Genomic DNA, 18,214 nt, shown 5'->3' with positions numbered 1-18,214 from the left:
CAAAGGTTCACATTACAGAATGATTTGCTGGTGTTTTTTGTTGCTCTACAATGTCTGTAGCTGTACACGGTCACTGTAACTGTGGAGCAGAAGTTTTATTATTAATGAGTTGATTTTTGAACCTAAACTTTTAAAACTCAACTGTTCTGTAGCATGCGCTCCATTTTGAGAAACCACAGATACAGAAGGGATGCAAGAACCCTGGAGGATGAGGAGGAAATGTGGTTTAATACTGATGAGGATGATATGGAAGATGGAGAGGCAGTGGTGCCCCCTTCTGACAAACCTAAAAATGATGAGGATATTATGGACCCTATCAGTAAATTCATGGAAAGAAAAAAATGTAAGTGATGAGAAGATGAATGCCATGACTTGTATTATTTTAGTCCTACTGCAATGAAGGATTTGTATGTATTTATTCTGAAGCTTGTAGATTTTGAAATTGTGACATCAAGTTGATGGAACACCCCTTGTTATCTTTAAAAGCAGAACAATACAAAATGTTGTTGTTGTTGATTTCTTAAAGCATTTCAGTGATCTTAGCTGATAGTTGTTTTCCTGTGTTTTATTCAGGTTTGTAATTAAAAATTTTCTTCATAATGTTCAGGTGATATCATTCATAGAACAAAAGTGTTCATTCCTGGCCAGTGGGAACAGCTGGTAGGTGTAGGTACAGTAGTATGGAAAAAAAGTCTGTGATGACTCACTTTACTGAGTTGTACGTAAAGTATTAAGCCTTTTTCCATACAGTAAAGTGATTTGTAATTAAGTGTTTCATTCAGTAATATGCTTTACTTTTGCCTTTTTTTTTTCTTTTCCCCCTCCAGTGAAAGAAAGTGAAGAAAAGGAAGTTCTTCTGAAAACTAACCTTTCAGGTCGTCAGAGCCCAAGTTTCAAGCTTTCTTTTTCCAGTGGTACAAAATCTAATCTTACCAGCCAGTCATCTGCAAGTAATCTGCCTGGATCCCCTGGGTCCCCTGGGTCTCCAGGGTCCCCTGGCTCGCCAGGATCAGTTTCTAAAAGCACATCTCAGATGGCAGCTATTACAACTAAGGTAATTTTTAATTAGGTTGACTTCACTGTTATAGAGTAGGAATTTTCTTTAGCATCTGTCTCACATTTGTGTGAATTCTGGCACGTTAAGCACTAATGGACTGTCTGGTTTGTGTGGACTTATTGTTTGGCCTTCAGCATTTTTAACGAGATCTGCCATATATAGAAGAAATAAAAGATCTTTTAATGCCCAAACTCTTCAAGCAGGAAGCACACCGCTGGTTGCTCTTAGCAGGGATATTGACTGTGAAATACAGATAACACTTTACTTTTATTAAATTGCACAGGGATATTTGGCAGGTAAAAATACAGAAATATTTTGGAAACACTGCCAAAAGTTTGCTAGATTCTACAGTGTCCTGCCACACCCATCGAAGATTTCTGCTCTCACCGTTTTTAATATTATTCAGATTACATAACTGGCATTTGTGAAAGAAAGAAATTGTATTGGGGATGGTTACTGTAAGGCAAAACAATTTTTAATATCCTAGTGAGACTTTTTTACCATTTGAACTAACATATAGCTTTGGTTTGGAACATATTGTAGTAATAGAAGAAAGCCCCTTTAAAAGAGTATTACAGCTTGCAGTAAATATTCAAAACTAGCATTTTAAAGTACATTTTAGGACACTGTTGGATTTTATCAGATTTTTGGCTAAAACTGTTTAAACCAAGTCAGAGAAATAGTGACTGGTGTTTTCCCAGCACAGGGGGCCAGATGGGATAGTGTTGATACGGAGTAGTTCAGATAATGAAAATTTATTTTCATAACACGTGTTTGCATTTCTGAAAGGTCAGGTACGTATACCACTTGTCACATAGCCTTGGAATAACTCTGATTCATCCTTGTTTTTTAATGCCACCATACTGCTTGTTCACCTAACTTCTAGTGAAGGTAAATGGCGGGTTAAGTTTTTTTCTTTCTTTAATTGAACATGGCTTAAGAGTTTGTATTTGGATTGCCTTCTATTGAAAACACTTGAATTAGAAGAGTTTTGCTGATAGAAGAACTAAAGGAACACTTCCTCTAAATCTCTCTGTGGAGGAAACTCCTTGTATAACCCAAGAGTTAGTCAAGCACTTTTTAAAAGGGAGGTAACTGGCTTGAAAATCAGTTCAGTTTATTAGAGCCTTGTTCTCTCCCAGACAGTGTAATTCCTCGAGTCTGAAATGGAGTCTTTACATATGGAACATATTGCATACAGTATTGGCTCCAAAAAGTCAAATAGTGGTGGCAAAAGAAAAATGTTCAGGTTACACTGAGTATGCAGAGCACTGAAAAACCACTTGTGGATTCAGGCATAAGGTACATTCTCTCAGAGTAAAATGTGCCGCAGTCACAAACCAGAAAAGTGTTGAAATTGGGTTTTTCATTAATTATCTGATGCTGCTGTTTTAGGGGTAGTATCCTCAGTGTTGTGTTATATGTGACTGTACAGAATGTGTGTAATGTTTTTTCAAGTTGTATTTTGGTAGACAGTTGACTGAAATTTTCTGGTTTGGATGTCCATCATTAGGCACCTGAATAAGTAGTAGGATCTTTGAGTAAAGTATCAGTAACTGTCAATGTAATTAAATGCTGGTTAAGCTTCAGAAATTGCAGCATGGTTAGAGGAAGTTTCAGAAGTTTATGCTGCTTCTTCATGGGTCTAGACCTGCCTAATCTTAAAAATTTGTGGTTATTTGAAATACAGGGAAGGTTTTAATGCTACTAGATACATTTTCATTTTCAGCTGACAACTTATTTAAACTTTGTAACCTGTACACCTCATCCCATTACCTTACTCAAAAAAAATCTTTAAGTTACTACACATTTAAACTAACTTTTTTGAAGACAGACTGTGTTCTAAAAGTATCATAACTCAACAATTCAAATTCAGAGGATATTCTGTATTTGTTTCTGAAGTGCTTCCAAATCGTTCGCTGCAGTCAGCTGTGCTCAGTAAAAATAGAATTTACGTCTTCACAGATGGAGCTGCAGTGACACTTAGCAAAACTAAGATTTTTGACTTCAATTTCAACTGAAAATACTTTCAGTTGGATAGGTAAAACCCCATTTTGGATTTAGTAATTTAAAAATTTTCAGATAATGTCATTCATACTGAAGGATTTCTTTTTGTTCTGCTTCATTTTATTCAAAACCTCCTGAACCAGAATGCTTATGGCAATATTCTGTGCAGACATCACGTTCCAAAACAGATGTGAAGTATCAATGTGCAAACATTTTCTTAATTATAGTAGTTGTGTTTGTCTTCGTAGGGAGGCCTCGTTGGGCTTGTAGATTATCCTGATGATGATGAAGAGGATGATGAAGATGAAGATAAAGAGGAAACTTTACTTTTGTCAAAGAAAGCAAAGCTTGAGTCATCATAATGGCAACTGCTGAAGAACATTACCAGTTGGGGAAGGATATATTTTCCAAAAACAAAACAAACCCACAGCAAAGCAGCAATCTTTTGTGAATTACTGTCTGTGACACAGATAAACCTATACAAATGGATTTCTGCCAATCAAGTGCCAATTCAAAGGAGCAGAAGAAGGAGAAATACTTCGTTTAGGGGAAAGACTTATGCCTTTGAGCTCTCCAGCTTGGACCACATGTTGCCCTTTTCTCAGGGAAGGAAATGGAAAACAAAACAAAACAAAAAAAAAAGCCAACAGGGCAGGAGTTTTGTTAGTGGAACTCTGGATTGGCTGGTCAGTTGCTACAATCAGAATATGCTTTCTTGGACCATGTATGAGACTTGTGAAGAAAAGGCGGGTTTTGCCATAATTCTTCACTAGTTAGAATGCCAGCAGTTTCTTTGTAAAAAAGAGACCTGCCTTTGAAATCGTACATTCTGAACATTTTACTCAAGCTACAACAGGTTTTAAAAACCTCTACGGGGGAGGGCCGAATATAAAGTTTCCTCTTTTTTTTTAAATCTGTTCCCTTTGCCCTTTAAACTGCAGAAATTTTTTTTGAGGTGGGGGATTTGTTTGTCCCTTCTTGATTAAAGATTGAGTGGAATTCTAGATGTGGTCACTTTTGTGTCATAATTTTTTTTTGCCCCCCTGAGTGTATGCTTAGTTGTTGAGTATATATTTGGGACCATTAAAATTTTTTGATGTAATATAATCTCACTGTTGTGCTGGTACCTGTTTCACACTGTGTAATTTTGTTCTGCATCACAGTTCTTAATATGTTTAGGATTTTATGGAAGATGGTATAGTTTTTATTGGAGAAAAAAAAATCTTACCACAATGTGCATAAAAGCAATAACTATTTTGTGACTAAATATTTTATATTAAATTTTACATCAGCAACTGTTGAGAGAAGAATCAGGGAAATAGGATGAAATAAAAAAATTGAAACCTATAAATAGGAAATTAGTATTCCAAAGAGATTTTGAAATTTCATAACTCAGAACAGTGATGGTAACTAACTCATCAAAATGCAAGATGGATGATTTAGGAATACCAATATATTGACTCATTTGACTTAGAAAAATAAAAAAGAAATAATTTAAGCTGAAGGAAAATGGCATTAGTGGTATTTTTTAAAAATATCTGGTTCCCTTTGGAATACCAGTTTTACTGAATGAAAGGTGGTTGTAGAAGAAACTCTTTACAAGGATACCATCTTTTGAAATTTTTTCTAATAGTCAGTTGAAAAACAGCAATTAAACTTTGGGTCTAACTCAATGACTACGTTCTTCCCCCTCTTCCAGAAAATCTAAATAATATTAGTTATTAATTTGAAACTAGGCATTATATCCCGCTTCCTTATTCCTTTTACAGAAGATAGCTTTGCACAGCAGTGCTTCCCATGAAGGGGAGTTTATTCAGTTCTTTGCAAACAAGAGACCCTCTCTTACCTATATTTTCAGGAGCTGGTTTCCTTTCAGACATTCAAAGCACCAATTTTGCAACAATCACGATATACAAATAGAAATAAGAGAAACGAAGATCTGAGGTGGGACCACAGGCGATCACACCCAAGAGTAGATTAGCACTTTGTTTCTGAACGCTGTACGTTGTGTGGGAGATTCTCTGCCAGCTACAAAAGCCAAAGCTTTTCTGCTCAGACTTTGTGAATACATCCCAGCCATTTCAGATTTAAATAAGAGTGTGCATTGGGGAAAAATGATTAGCCGTCTTCTCCTCAAAAAGTTCATTTGTAATCACTTTCTAAGGTTGAGTTTTTGCAGTGTGTTTGAAATGTCTGTGACAGGGCAGTTCTCAGCAGTAGATTTTACACAGAGGCCAGCAGTTGTGCACATGGTCACTGCAGGATTAGATACAACCTACTGCTGCAGCAGGAGAGTCACCCACCTGCCTGAAACCTGATTTTTGCAACTTGAGTATCAGAGCAGACATCATATCAAGGAAATCTGTAATTTTGCAGGTTTTCTTAATTAGTCAGAGCCTAAATCTATCCCAAGCTGCCAAACTTTCCTTGAGCATAAAGCTCTCCAAATTTATCCATATAGTCATCTTCATGTCCTCCACACTGTATCTCAGGAAGTCTTTCTTCTGAGGTGGTCAAAGGACATTTTTTGTTAATGTTTTTCTGTTCCTTCGGAAATGGAGAGCTTGGATCTTGTGATGTTTGATGCCTGCAGTCTTCCAAACGTTCAGATATGTTCATAATATTTTTAGGGATCTTGGATTTCAGACTCTTAGTACTTGAAATATTGCATTTAACAGAAGAAATACAATCCTGAAGTAACTGAGTTTGGTCAAAATCATAATGAAAGTAGGAATATTTTTGAACTTTTTATATTTTTATGAAGCTCTATAGGACTGGTAAAACATTAAGCTGAGTGTCTTTTAATGCTGTCTGACTTGTATTTAGATGGTTAGTTGTCTTCCCAGTTATCTAATGCTTGTGGCCTGATCGGACATGTCTACACTTTGACGTTGTATTCATGGAAGTTGGGAGTAGTCAGAAAATAGGTGAGTGGTGAGTATGCTCTTGCCCAGTAATGTTCACTTTTGTATTCCTGAAAATCTTGAAATGTATTTTGGGGTGCTGGTGGGGGAAATACTGGGATTGTGAGAAGTGATGGATAATTACAAAAGTGGGCTTGAGTTAAGAGGTGGAAAAAATTACATTAGGAAGCAGTGTTTCATTATAGATCTTTCTCTGGGCTGATTTTTTAAAATTATTTGTCTGCACTCCAAGAGAGCTGCATGTATATTGTACTACACGTGTCTCAGTCATCTTAATTGCATTTTAATTGTGTCCTGAAGTATGGGTAAACCCTTCAGTGTTGTACAGGCAAGGTCCAAGGTCCTTGAGTCATTGGCCCCTGTATTCCTTCAGTGGCTGAAAGACTTGATGCTGGTTACTCTGATGTAGGCTTCCCACCTTTGAGCCTAGGTTTACTGGGAATACCAGACAAAATGTATGTGGAGTACCTGATCCCCCAAGGAACCCATACACCAATGAAAGTAATTCCAGGTGATCTGGAATATTTCCAGATTTTTTTTCTACTGTATACAGAGCGTGGCTGCGTTCAGGTTAACAGCACACATCACCAGAAAAACAGATCTCCCATGTCTCGAGGGCAAGAGGATCTAAAACTGGGGTATCTAAACAGTAAGTTGTCTCTACAGTGTACTGTCTGCAATACAGATCAGGCTGTTCACCCATCTCTCTTAGCCCACCCAGGTGAGACATCGTGTTCTCACAGAGTTAAGTGTCAAGTAGACCAATCCTTTTTAACATACCAGGGATGGAACTGTTCAGATGGGGTTTGGCCGTGTTTTTACATCTGAAAATTTCCAAAACTGTTTAATTAGAGAACTAATAAGGCTGTGCTTTCATACTGCTGAAGGCAAGTAGCTACCTTTTCAACCCAGCACAAAGGCACTGGTTGCCTTGCTAAGTTACTTTCCTGGCATCTGTAGAGTGGCTGCAGAAGTTCAGCCTTACCTCTATCAACCGTTTTACAGCTGCAGAGACATCCTGGAGCAGTGCTGTCGATGCTGCAGTAGTACTGCAGTTCCCCTGCCTCAAGGATATCGAGACCCAGGTAAGTTGTGAAAGTGGGAGATGAGATGGGTTATTGCTTTGGGCTCACCTGCAGCCTGCATGTAAAACCAGGTGAACATTCAAAGACAAGAATTTGCCACAACTGAAGTTCTTCCAGATAAGTTGTCCACGTGCATGTTCTCCACCACTTTCTCTTTTTGGAGTCCAGAAGAAATGAAAGTATATACAGCTAACAGTTCAGTAGAAAGGAAGCAGGGCACGTGGGTGTGCTGCAGATACAGCGAATCCTCCTGTGGGAGGATCTGTAATGCCTGCCTTCAATCAGAGCCACAATTTAAAGTCTTAATTCATGTGAAGGAGGCATAACTTAGTATATTTTGGGGTTGTCCTGTACAGAGCCAGGAACTGGACTTGGTCCTTGTGGATCCTTTCCAACTCAGGATATTCTGTGGCTTTGTGATTCTATGACTATTCTGTGATTTTCATAGGGGGCTGGCTACCTGGTGAGCTTGTAGCTTGATATAATACTGCTCTAGTTGCAATCACATTCATTGGAGTAGGTAAATCTTGTGGGGTTTTTATATAAATTAATAAAAGGCAATCTAAAAAAAGGAAGTGGGAGATGCGGTCTTCTGTATGCCAATGGTATTTATGAACAGTGTAAAAATAATATATAAGCCAGTGGATAATATTTTTAAAAATCCCAAAAATGGTAGAGTGCTACTGGCAAATGACTGAAATAGCTACTGATTTACAGTGATTTCAGATCTGTACCTGTGACCTTGCTGTCACTGTTGAATCTCCCAAAGATGTATCTGTTTCAGGACTCTGGCAAAGGCTCCATGTGAACACCATTAATGGTTCAGGAGACTTGGAAATTATCCAGTACAGGGTGGAATTATGCTCACAAGACGTAATACAGACATGGGGTGATTTGGGCTGAATAGTGTTAATTTTGATACTCCACCTCTAAGCAACTTTAAATTACGTGCGTAAAGATACTGTGGGTGGGCTGCCCACCTGAAAGGCTTCAGAAGCGTTTGTGGCCGCATGTACCACTGTTGGTTAGCATTCCTTCTGGAGGTACATGCATCCTGGAGCCCATACACTATGCTCCTGAGTATTTAGACAAGGCTAGTCTTTTCTCTCATGTTTCAGATAACCACTTCAGTGCTTGAAATCTTGGCATTTTGATTTTAAATTGTGCTTACCTCACTAAGGCTTATTTTAAACTTGCTGATGCCCAGTGGCCTTTTGACAGCTGTGGTGTTCAGGTGGGAGGTTGATACTGTTGGGTTGGACAGTTCAGTCTTCCATCCTCCTGCTGAGGCCAGAAACAGTAGAGCAGTGACAGCTTCATCTGTCACTGAATTGGTGTTGAATGGTCAAGGATCCCCAAAGGAAGCTTCAGTTGGGGATGTGCTTTCTGAAGGATTTGATCCATATTGTCACTCAGGATGTGGAGGTAACTGGAAGCAGCTCCTTGATGAACTGATTCACAGAAGTCTATAGTAACAACAGAAGTGTATACTAACAATAATGAACATTTGGGAGAAACCTTAAAAAACCCCTACATTTCCAATCTGCTTCTACTTTTACACATCTGAAAATGGTGTTAAGTTAGATCATCTTATCCTGAAAAAAAGCTGTTTTCCTCCACATGGTTTCCCCCACCTCCACAATTCTCTCAAAACAGAAGTGGCTTCCTCTGCTGCCATCAATCTGGATTTTGTAGATTAGCCAGGAGAGCTAGAACCTGTAATTTTTATTGAAAAAATAACTGCTGATTAAACCCAACTACAGAGCGCAGCTTTCAGCACGTTTGAGTTTAGCCTCAAAATGGAAAAAAATCTACCTCTTCAAGGTCTAGATTACCTGCAGTAAGAAACAAAGAAGATGGAATTGCTTTTCATGGGCAGGAGAACTAGATACCAAAGATAATAGAGCAATACAAGTGTTTGCCTGTCTTGGAAGTTTATATATATGTGTGTGCTCTTTATTGAGCAAGTTAGAGCTGGCTTCCCACCAAGTCTGCAAAACTCAGAGAAAGCCTTTTCCCTCCCTCCCCATTTAGGCAAAGGGAAAAAAGCTATTGAAACTGAGAGAAATCGAAACCAACGGAATTATATATTTACATATATTTACAATTATATATATATAATTTGAATATATCGTACACACGATAGGGTGCTCCCGAGAGGGGGAAAAAGGGAAAAGAGAGGGGGAAACAGGGATAAAAAAAACTAAACCCAAATATCTTCTAAATATACCCTTTCAATAGAGAGATAGCGAATAAATACAAAAAAAACCCCTGGATTAAATACTTCCCTGAACGAGACAGCAGAACTGTGCGAGGCACCAGCCAACTCCCCCACGCCTCCTGAAGGGACCAAGACAACAGCAGGTCGGAGCAGGCCCTGGCCTATACAAGCAAAGACCGTCTGTGGAGAGACCTGTCCCCTTCAGCCACCAGAAGAGAGAAGAGAGAGAGCTCTCTTACCTCCGCCTTATTTATATGTTGTGTTACACTAAAGGATGATATGGAATACTTCCTTAGATTTCTGACCCCCGTTGCTAAGGAAGGCCTAAAAAATCCAAAAGCCAACCCACTACATTTATGAAGCATCTTTCAGTTCTTAGTATTTACACAGCACGCTATGTCTTGCCTGAATATATAGGCAGTATTTCATCTTTAGAGCACGTGGGGAGATGCACATTTTGTTAGACCGGTTGTGCTGTGGGATTTTATTTTTTGATACAGTTGTCCATGTGTGCCATGCAGATGTTCTACACAGCAGAGTAAGAATAAGCCCAGTCCTCAGTGTTCACTGTGATGAAACAGGACAACTGGTGGAACCTTGTGAGTACCCAACTACCACTGACCTGTGGACTCCTCATGCCCAGTTTGGTGAATAAGATGAGCTCTCTATATTTGGACACCCAAAAGAAGACCTCCCTGTAGAGGTCCCTGAGGTGCCTGACACCAGTGGCCTAAGCTAGACTCAAGTCTCTAGGATCTGAACTCCACGCACTTAGTACGGGTGCATTCAATTCTCCTGATTGAATGGTATCTAATTAATGTTAATTTTGTAATACATTTGCATGACATTGACAGCTCTTTAACGGAAAGATATGTGACTGTGGCTCCATTGTGTATGTGATGTGATACCCAAAGGCAATGGCTGTGGTAGTCTTACAGTTTGTTTAGAGCTATGAGATGTCTTTTGCAGCCTATTGCTACTGTAAGGATGTTTGATTTTAACCCCAGGGAAAAACACATCCCTGCCTCATTACCTGGTAGCGCTAGGTGCTGGATAAGATGCCTGATGGCTTTATGGGTTACACACTTCAGTCCCTCATCCCCGAGTGCAGCTTGGGCCAAGTTCTGTCTGTCACTGACCATGTATCCTTATTTTTGACAGCTAATAAATGTATTGCTCTGCTGCCTTTTGAGACAGACTCAAAGAGGTCAAGGTGGGAGGGAGAACACTTGCATGGCAGTAATGTAAGGGACATGCAAGGTGCCAGTCTTTGGCTATCAAGCTGCAAGAGCTGGGTCATTTTGATACCTGTAGCCATATCTTCTTTTGATAGCCAAGAAAAGGACACACCTTTTTGCAGTGTCACTAACAAAGTTCGGAATAACCATGAAGTTTGCACACTAGACCTGAGAACAGCAGGCAAGTTACGGCATCTCCATCAAAAGAAACCACCTGTATATCACTGGGCAATTATGTGCTGGCAATACTGTAAAAGACTGCAAGATCTCTTAGTCCTTCTCATAAACATCAGAACAACAGCAGAAATTCTACAGTGATTTCTCTGTGTGTTTATTTGGATTATATCATCCTTAATGAGATTACTAGAATTACTCCAATTTTCAGTGTGCCACAAGCCTCAGTGGACTCTTACAAATCTCATTCCTCTTGCAAATTACCATCACAGTGAAGCATTACTTAAACTCAGCATTGCTGCTAATTACATTGTTTTAAAGAAAAACAAATTAAATACATGCCTAAATATATGGATCCTCTTTAAGGGATCAATTATTTCAGGAATAAAGGCAATCTATAATTAGAGTACTGCAAGTGTAGTGACAAATTTCTATAGACTTCGGAAAATTAACTCCTTTTTCCTATATGGAGAGGATATGCATGCTACTGGTAATGTATTAAAATTAGCCAAAGAAAGCCAGGTGGCTGCCAAAGTGCTCTTGGGAGGTCTTTTCTAAAGGTCTGAAAACAGCCAGCTACAGATGCTGTGTTGGCTGTTAAAACCCAGAATACCAAGACACCCAAGATAAGAGATGCCACATTCAGCATATTATAACTGAAAGCATAAAACTGCTCAGCAGAAGAGCAAAGCATCTCCATAATACCTGAATCTGTAGTTCACTGCCATCTCTAGGGAGTCCTTACAGTTAACTGCTCCAAAAGTCAAAGTGAGTGTCAGCTTGCTTGTCCTTTTCCAGAGCCATATCTGGCAATTAGAGAAACTTTGCAGGCTAGATGGGTGGTGTCATTCACATCACCACCCCAGCTATTCCTAGCCATTATCCAGACATTTGAAAGGTAGACTACCATAGCCCAACCTAGCCCACCTCTTATTAATAGGTTGGCTGATGGACCTTTCCCACTGAGCATTGAGGCTTCCTCTACTGCAGTAACAAAACACTATGGCTGTTCTCAGGTGCTGCTAATACCAAAATGTGTCTGGCACCTTGCAGTGTCCTACCCAGCTTTGTAAAATATTAGCAAAGTATGGCTAGAGGCTGACATAGGTCAGATAGGTCTGTATCACTACAACATATCACTACAACATCTTCTCTCTGTGCTTTTTGGATACCCCAGCTGTGACTACATCAAATAGTGAGAGAACTGAGTCATGCTGATTGATAATCTGCCTACAAGTCTTGCATCAGGGTATAAGGATGATTAGGAGGTGTGTATAGCCAAGGAAAAGAGTGGGGTTTGAAAAGCAGTGTCACAACAGTAGAGTCCTTGTGTGCTCTACAGTGCAGTCTACAGTATGCTCTGCAGTCACTGCAGCACCTGGGAAACACCAGTGTTATAATGCAAATAACAATTCTCTAAAGCGTCTGTAATTGGAAAAGTCTCCCTTCTAAGAGAGCAAGTGTGCTTTAAAGTCAGTTTCTGCCCACACTGACCTTCTCTAAATAACATTAAATTTTTACATAATTCAACTAGAATCAAAGCCACCTTCTGCGTTCTGCACATTAAGTCAGTGCACGTGATACATAAACCACCAATCACCAATTTTTATCATATTCCTGTAAAACAACCATATCTAACCCTCTCTTTGGGGTTATTACTGGACAACCTTGTGCCTTCTGTCACAACCCCTTAAAACTAGTCTTTAATTAGTTCATCAAATTCTTAAAATTCTTCCCACATCTGTGTCACTCATGCACACAGAAGCGAATTTGGGGTGCTGTTTGAGCAGGTAGCAGGGACACAATTTTCCCCATTCCCCATGTTGTTCACTGTTCCAAGAAATGACTCTCTGGTAGGTATCTGAGGTGGTGGCCCCAGCCCTACTGCCACCTACCTCCCTGTTGAGGCTTTGTTAATTTCTCCTCCTTGGAATGTTTTCCTTGCACATGAATTTAAACTTTTCTTCAACTCCAGCCAGCCTAAGTGCTTTTCAAAGACACATATAAATATTTTAGTTGTGCTGGCCTGTTATTGTTACCTCACTCCCAGTGTCATCAATGTAGATACTGGTACACTCTTGTATAACTAAAATGCTAAAACTGCAATCTGAAGAATGAAAATTCCCTAAAGTGTTGGATCTTCAAAATCACATTTTGGTTTTATATGGATATTTGCTAGTGATGATTGACAGGAATTGATACTTATGATTTGAAAATATTTTTTCATATTATTAAAACATAATCAAAATATGTTCTGTTTGATACATTTTAGCCCTTTCTGTACTTTCCTGTTTTTCCTTTATAGTTGTCAGTAACAGTCTGTAGTGTGATCCTACTGGTTCTTCTACTCATCTCATGATTCCCAGTTAATGCTGCTGGTGTAGTTCTTTTACCTCCCACCAAAGAGAAAGAAACTGAGGAACATCCATGGCAATCTTCTGCCTTGGTTATGTTCTGTGCCTTGACGAGAACCCCAGCTTTTGGATAAGGTCCCCAAGCCTTTACACAATTATTTTGGTCCTTGCTTCTTCAGTAATAAACTTCTCACCAGACCAGGACCTATCATGTCTTAAAACCTTCAAGACACCTTCCCCTTGCTGCTGCTGCTGCTTCAGGTGACATCTTTCCCAATTTGCTGGACATGAGGTTCCCATCCTCCTGTACCTGAGCTCATCGCTTTAGATTACCACGACCAGCTTTTGTTTCTAGCACCTCTCTAGCCTATGAGTCTAACTTAAACTAATTTCTCCTCTTTTCTTGCAGGCCCATGAGCATTCCTCTGCTGCCATGGCACTCGTTTCCTGTCTGAAGGGTTCAAGTCAGGGAGGTTATGTCATCGCTTTGGGTTTGCCTGGGATGCTCCTCCTTTGCTTTCAAGTTCATGCAAAGAGCCATAGACATCTGATGCCCCTTCGTCTTCTCCCCGTATCTCTTGCTCAGTATTAACTTTATTGTTTGCCTTGTGTATTTGACTCTATTTTCTATGGACTCTCAAGTTTATGAGATATTCTGCCCAAACTCTCCCTCCTTGTATTTTAGATTCTGTATCACATCGATCTCCTCAGGAGAGATAGCTTAATGCTAGGTTTTCTGGGAGTTTCTCTCTGAATGTTTCAGATCACTGGCATACCCCCCGGCATTCAGATTGATCTAAGGCACATTAGCAAATAGTTCTGGGGTTTTGTTTGTGTTTTAGTAGCACTACAGGTTTGTTTCTTTTTACTCTCATTCAGATTTCTCTAACACTATTTCTTTACCACTTTCCTCAAAACAAAACAATATTGAAAGCAGCCTTTCAGAATCAGACATTACAAGGAGCAAATTGTCTTCTGACCACCTTCTTTTCCCCCCCGCCCCCGGCACCCACAGCTCCAGAGTTTATTTGAAGCAAACTTGCTTCACAGCTGAGAAGTTGGTTGATGAACAGTAGAGTCATATTTACAAGAAAGCAGCTTAAGGACAGTCCCAAGCAAAGGAGGAGAAAAAGCCCTTTCCTGATTACCATGAGTTTAACTCCTGTATTGTAACCTCGTGAATTCTGTTATTCCCATCCCTCAGCAACTTACACTTCAGACAGCAGCTGAATGGTGGAGCTTTGTTGATGGTTGTACTCGTTGCTAGGGGACAGTCTGAGGGAGGTGAATCATGCCATTTACAGTCGGCCTAAAGGAACATTTGGAAATGCTTGAGCTTAGAAATTTCCTTCTGTAGTCTGTGTCGTTTCAAATCGAGTGCTTTGTGACTGCGAAGAGTGCTTTAGGAATACACATGGTGATAACATGGAGGCATTAAACACGCTGGTGTCTCTAGCTGCTTGTACCTTTGTATGTGCTTTAAATCGCTCTTCTCGTGCTTCTTACTTGTTTGATAATTATGTTTTTAGTTAAAAGCTGACCATGTGCAAATATTATTAAAAGAAAGTTGTTGCAAATCACATTAAATTTAAACTTAAATACTACAGGTTTCCAATACTAGTTTACCTTTAGAAGCATGTTTTCTAAATGCAACTGCACGTACGTGTCTGGATCTGAACTTTCTTGGATATATGTGTTGGTGGTATTTGTTTTGTTTTATCCGCTGTGGGACGGCGGCAGCTTCAGGTACCCTCAGAAATGAGAATTTGACTGTAGTAGGTAACCTGTAGTAGGTAGGTGAGGTTTTCCTTGGCCATATTGATCACCATAACTGGTCTACTCTGGCCTCCAGTCGGGAGGCCTGGAGACACACCATCTATAACGCAGCTGTCTCCTTTGAGAACACACCCAGGATCACTCTCGAGGAGAAAAGGCAACGCAGAAAGAACCGTGTCTTGCAGATTACACCATCTAAGGAGTCTTTCTGCTGTGCCTTTTGCAATCGGATATGTCTGTCTCATATTGGCCTCATAAGCCACTAGCGTGCCTGTAACAAATGTGGATAGAGCCTTCCCAAATCTTTGTTCGCAAAGCCTAGCCATGAAAAATTAAAAAAAAAAGTAGGGGTTAGATAATAAGTATAGCTATGACTGGGATGCCATCTTTCTGACTGTATAATTTTACAAGATACGTAGTGGTACACAAGGTGGGTGAATGAAAGTGCTTGTACTATGAATGCCAAGCCGCAGTTTGGAGAGGACATGGAGGAAGCAGCACACGCGGAGCTGGGGCTGACAGGTATGATACAGAATTAGCGAGGGGAGAACCCTTCCACAACCATTTTGGAGGCCAATAGCCGGAGTCTGTAAGTTGCCCGCGGCGGGCAGCCCGCCCTCCCCCAGCCCCGCGTCCAGGGCTGCACTCGGCGGGGCTCCGGGCAAGCCTGGGCTTGTTGCTGCCCATGGCAGCCGGGCTGTGCCAGCCCGCAGAGCGCGTCGCCCGGGGGGTGTAAAGGCTCGCAACTCCTTGGCATTTCCCAGCGCGTGTCCTGCGGCCCTTCGCAACACCGCATCGCCCCTGCCCCATGCGTGTTCAAGAAGTTTAAACAGTATTTTTACAAACTATATCAGCGCTCCCACCGCATTTCAAAGCAAGAAAAGCGTTGTTTTTCCTTCGCTTTCAGCATCAGCCGTGAGAGCGCGGCCGCCTCCCGCAGCCGCGGCACCGCTCGCCACCGCCAGAGGGCGCCCGGAGCCCGCCCGCCGCGGCCGAGGCGGCGGCACCGCATTCCCAAAGCCAACCCCATCCCATCCCCAACCCCATCCCGTCCCCAACCCCATCCCATCCCCAACCCCACCACCATCTCCATCCCCAACCCCATCCCATCCCCAACCCCACCGCCATCCCCAACCCCACCACCATCCCCAGCTCCATCCCCAACCCATCCTGCTACTGCGGCTGCATCTCCAGCACCAGCTACCCTACTGCTCGTGGCCAAATATTTTCTGTAACACAGAATAACCTGTGAGTATTTGGGACCTAATGGCATCCCCAAGAAGATTTCCTGGATAAAAAAATCTGGTTTTTATAACCGTGCTCCACGATGTGCCCTCCCCTTCAGTTATCTCACTGCTGGCAACACCTGGACCAGACCATGCAGCCATTGTTTCATTTCAGGAGCCTGTCGAGGTTTGCTCCTACAAACGAGCTGCAGTCAAGTTGTGAAAAGTGCAAAAGCATTCTTGCATCTGTATTCTGTCTTCTCTGAATGGATCTATATATTTTTCAAATATTAAGTTATTTTTCTTTCGATTCTGTTGATTAACACAAGCATCTAAGTACTGCAGTAACTGCTTTAAAAAAATTTTAATGAAATCTTTTCACAAAACAGGACATGATAAGGCTTCAAGAAATCAAAGTATGGCAGTCCATCTCTGTGAAGTGTGGAGAAACTATTAACCATTCCTCTTTTTTTCTCCACACCTGAGCAGGAGCTGTTAAACTCAAAAGCATATCTATTTCTCCTTCCAACTACAACAGATGGTTTGCTTTCAACACTCCTTCTTTTCAGGTCCAGAAACAGTTGGACTACATGACTCACATAGCAAAGGGTTAATTTAACCACTTGTACCCTTCTGGTACATCCTCTCAAGAAACTTTGAGCTGAACAGCTGTACCGGCTTGTAAACAACCATCAGTTCACATGTGCCAGGGCTGCCTAGCAACTGGGAGTTATCCTTCCTTGGTCTACGGGGACTGCCTAAAATAAGGATCTGCATAAAGCATATCCTTAAACCCCATCTTTAGTGGGACAAACAGGCCACCGCAATGAACACCAGTGTCTATCATTTAGTAATAGATTGCTTGCAAACTGCTCTGGTCCCTCAGGCACAACAACAGATGTCTCTCCCTCAGCCCATGCACAAACACCCATGTACCCACCTCCTTTCCAAAAATACATATGGAAAGTTAGGTGGTTAATAATAACCATAATTTCAGATACGGTTTGCCTGACTGTGCAAGATCCAAATTATATTTTGCGAGTTCAGTATAATTGAACAAGAAACAGGCAGAATGCACTAAGAAGTGGCTGATGCAAAGACTGATAAAAGATTATATCTGTGAAAATAAAGCAAACCGTCAAACCTGGCAAAACCGAGCCTAACTATGTGACATGACTAAATTATTTTTCCCCAAATTCTGAGACTGGGATAAATAAAGCAGTCATAATTCAGATTACTGGGATTACATATTTTCCTGATTAAAGACAGAATTAATTTTGCACTCCAGGGGAAAATACCTCGCACCCCAGTGGGAGCTCTGGCAGAAATTCGGGCTGTTCCCGCGGCGCTGCGCCCGCCGGGACACGGGGCTTCCCCCCGACATGGGCTCACACCGCCCGTTCCGGCACCGTCAGCCCTGAGTCCATCGCAGGACCTGCCGCGGGAGCGCCACGGGCACCTGCTCCCGGTTCATTCCCAAGGTGCGCGCAACAGGCTACGCCGCTCTCTGTACTCAAAAGTTTTCCCTCTTAGTTCTTTGCGCTGCACTAAGGAGTGTACGAGGCGCGTTCGGAAGCGCCCCTGAGAACGCTGTTCTCGCCAGCTGAAGTACTGTTGAGGGGAATTTCGCGCTTTCTAAAGCGGTAACTTGAGACCCGCGCGGTCCCGCTCCCAGCGGAGGAGGGCAGGGTGCCGGGCGGCTCCCGGCAGGTACCGCCGCCCCCGGCGCGGCCTCGCGGGCGAGCCTCGCCACGGGACCCCACATCACCGCGGTTACAAGGGGGGAACGAGGCGCAGACCCGGCGGGTGCGGGGTCTGCCTCGACCCCTCCGGGGCGGGCAGAGGCCGCGAGCCGCTCTCGCTGCCGCGGGCGGAGAACGCCGCTCCCGGGGCCGCGACGGGCGGGGGACACCGGGACGGGCAGCGCGCCCCGGGCCCACACCGCGTCCCGCCCCCGCGGCCGCCCAGGGCCGCCGCCCATTGGCCGGAGCCGGCCCCCTCCGCCCCTCCCATTGGTGGCGGGCCGTGCCCGTCACGGCCGTGCCGCCGCCCGGGTGTAATTGCCGGGCCGAGGGCGCGCCTGCCACAGGTACCGCCGCGGCCGGAGCGGAGCCGAGGGAGCGGCTGCGGCGCCTTCGGAGCCGTCCCGCGG

General features: G+C 42.3%; 1 protein-coding gene across 1 annotated transcript in view; it reads left to right on the top strand.

Annotated features, from left to right (window-relative positions):
* Positions 1-4,171, top strand: part of PPP4R3A (protein phosphatase 4 regulatory subunit 3A) — a 45,464-nt gene extending 41,293 nt beyond the window's left edge. The window contains exons 13-15 of the mRNA XM_032691096.1: positions 153-343; positions 828-1,054; positions 3,313-4,171. Of these exons, the coding sequence (XP_032546987.1) occupies positions 153-343; positions 828-1,054; positions 3,313-3,426 (532 nt within the window). The 3' untranslated portion in view covers positions 3,427-4,171. The remainder of the gene's footprint in view (positions 1-152; positions 344-827; positions 1,055-3,312) is intronic.
* Positions 4,172-18,214: the final 14,043 nt, after the last annotated feature.

The sequence above is a fragment of the Chiroxiphia lanceolata genome, chromosome 6 (genome assembly GCF_009829145.1).
Source record: "Chiroxiphia lanceolata isolate bChiLan1 chromosome 6, bChiLan1.pri, whole genome shotgun sequence".
Classification (NCBI taxonomy): Eukaryota; Metazoa; Chordata; class Aves; order Passeriformes; family Pipridae; genus Chiroxiphia; species Chiroxiphia lanceolata.
This window is presented reverse-complemented; position numbering and strand designations above follow the sequence as displayed.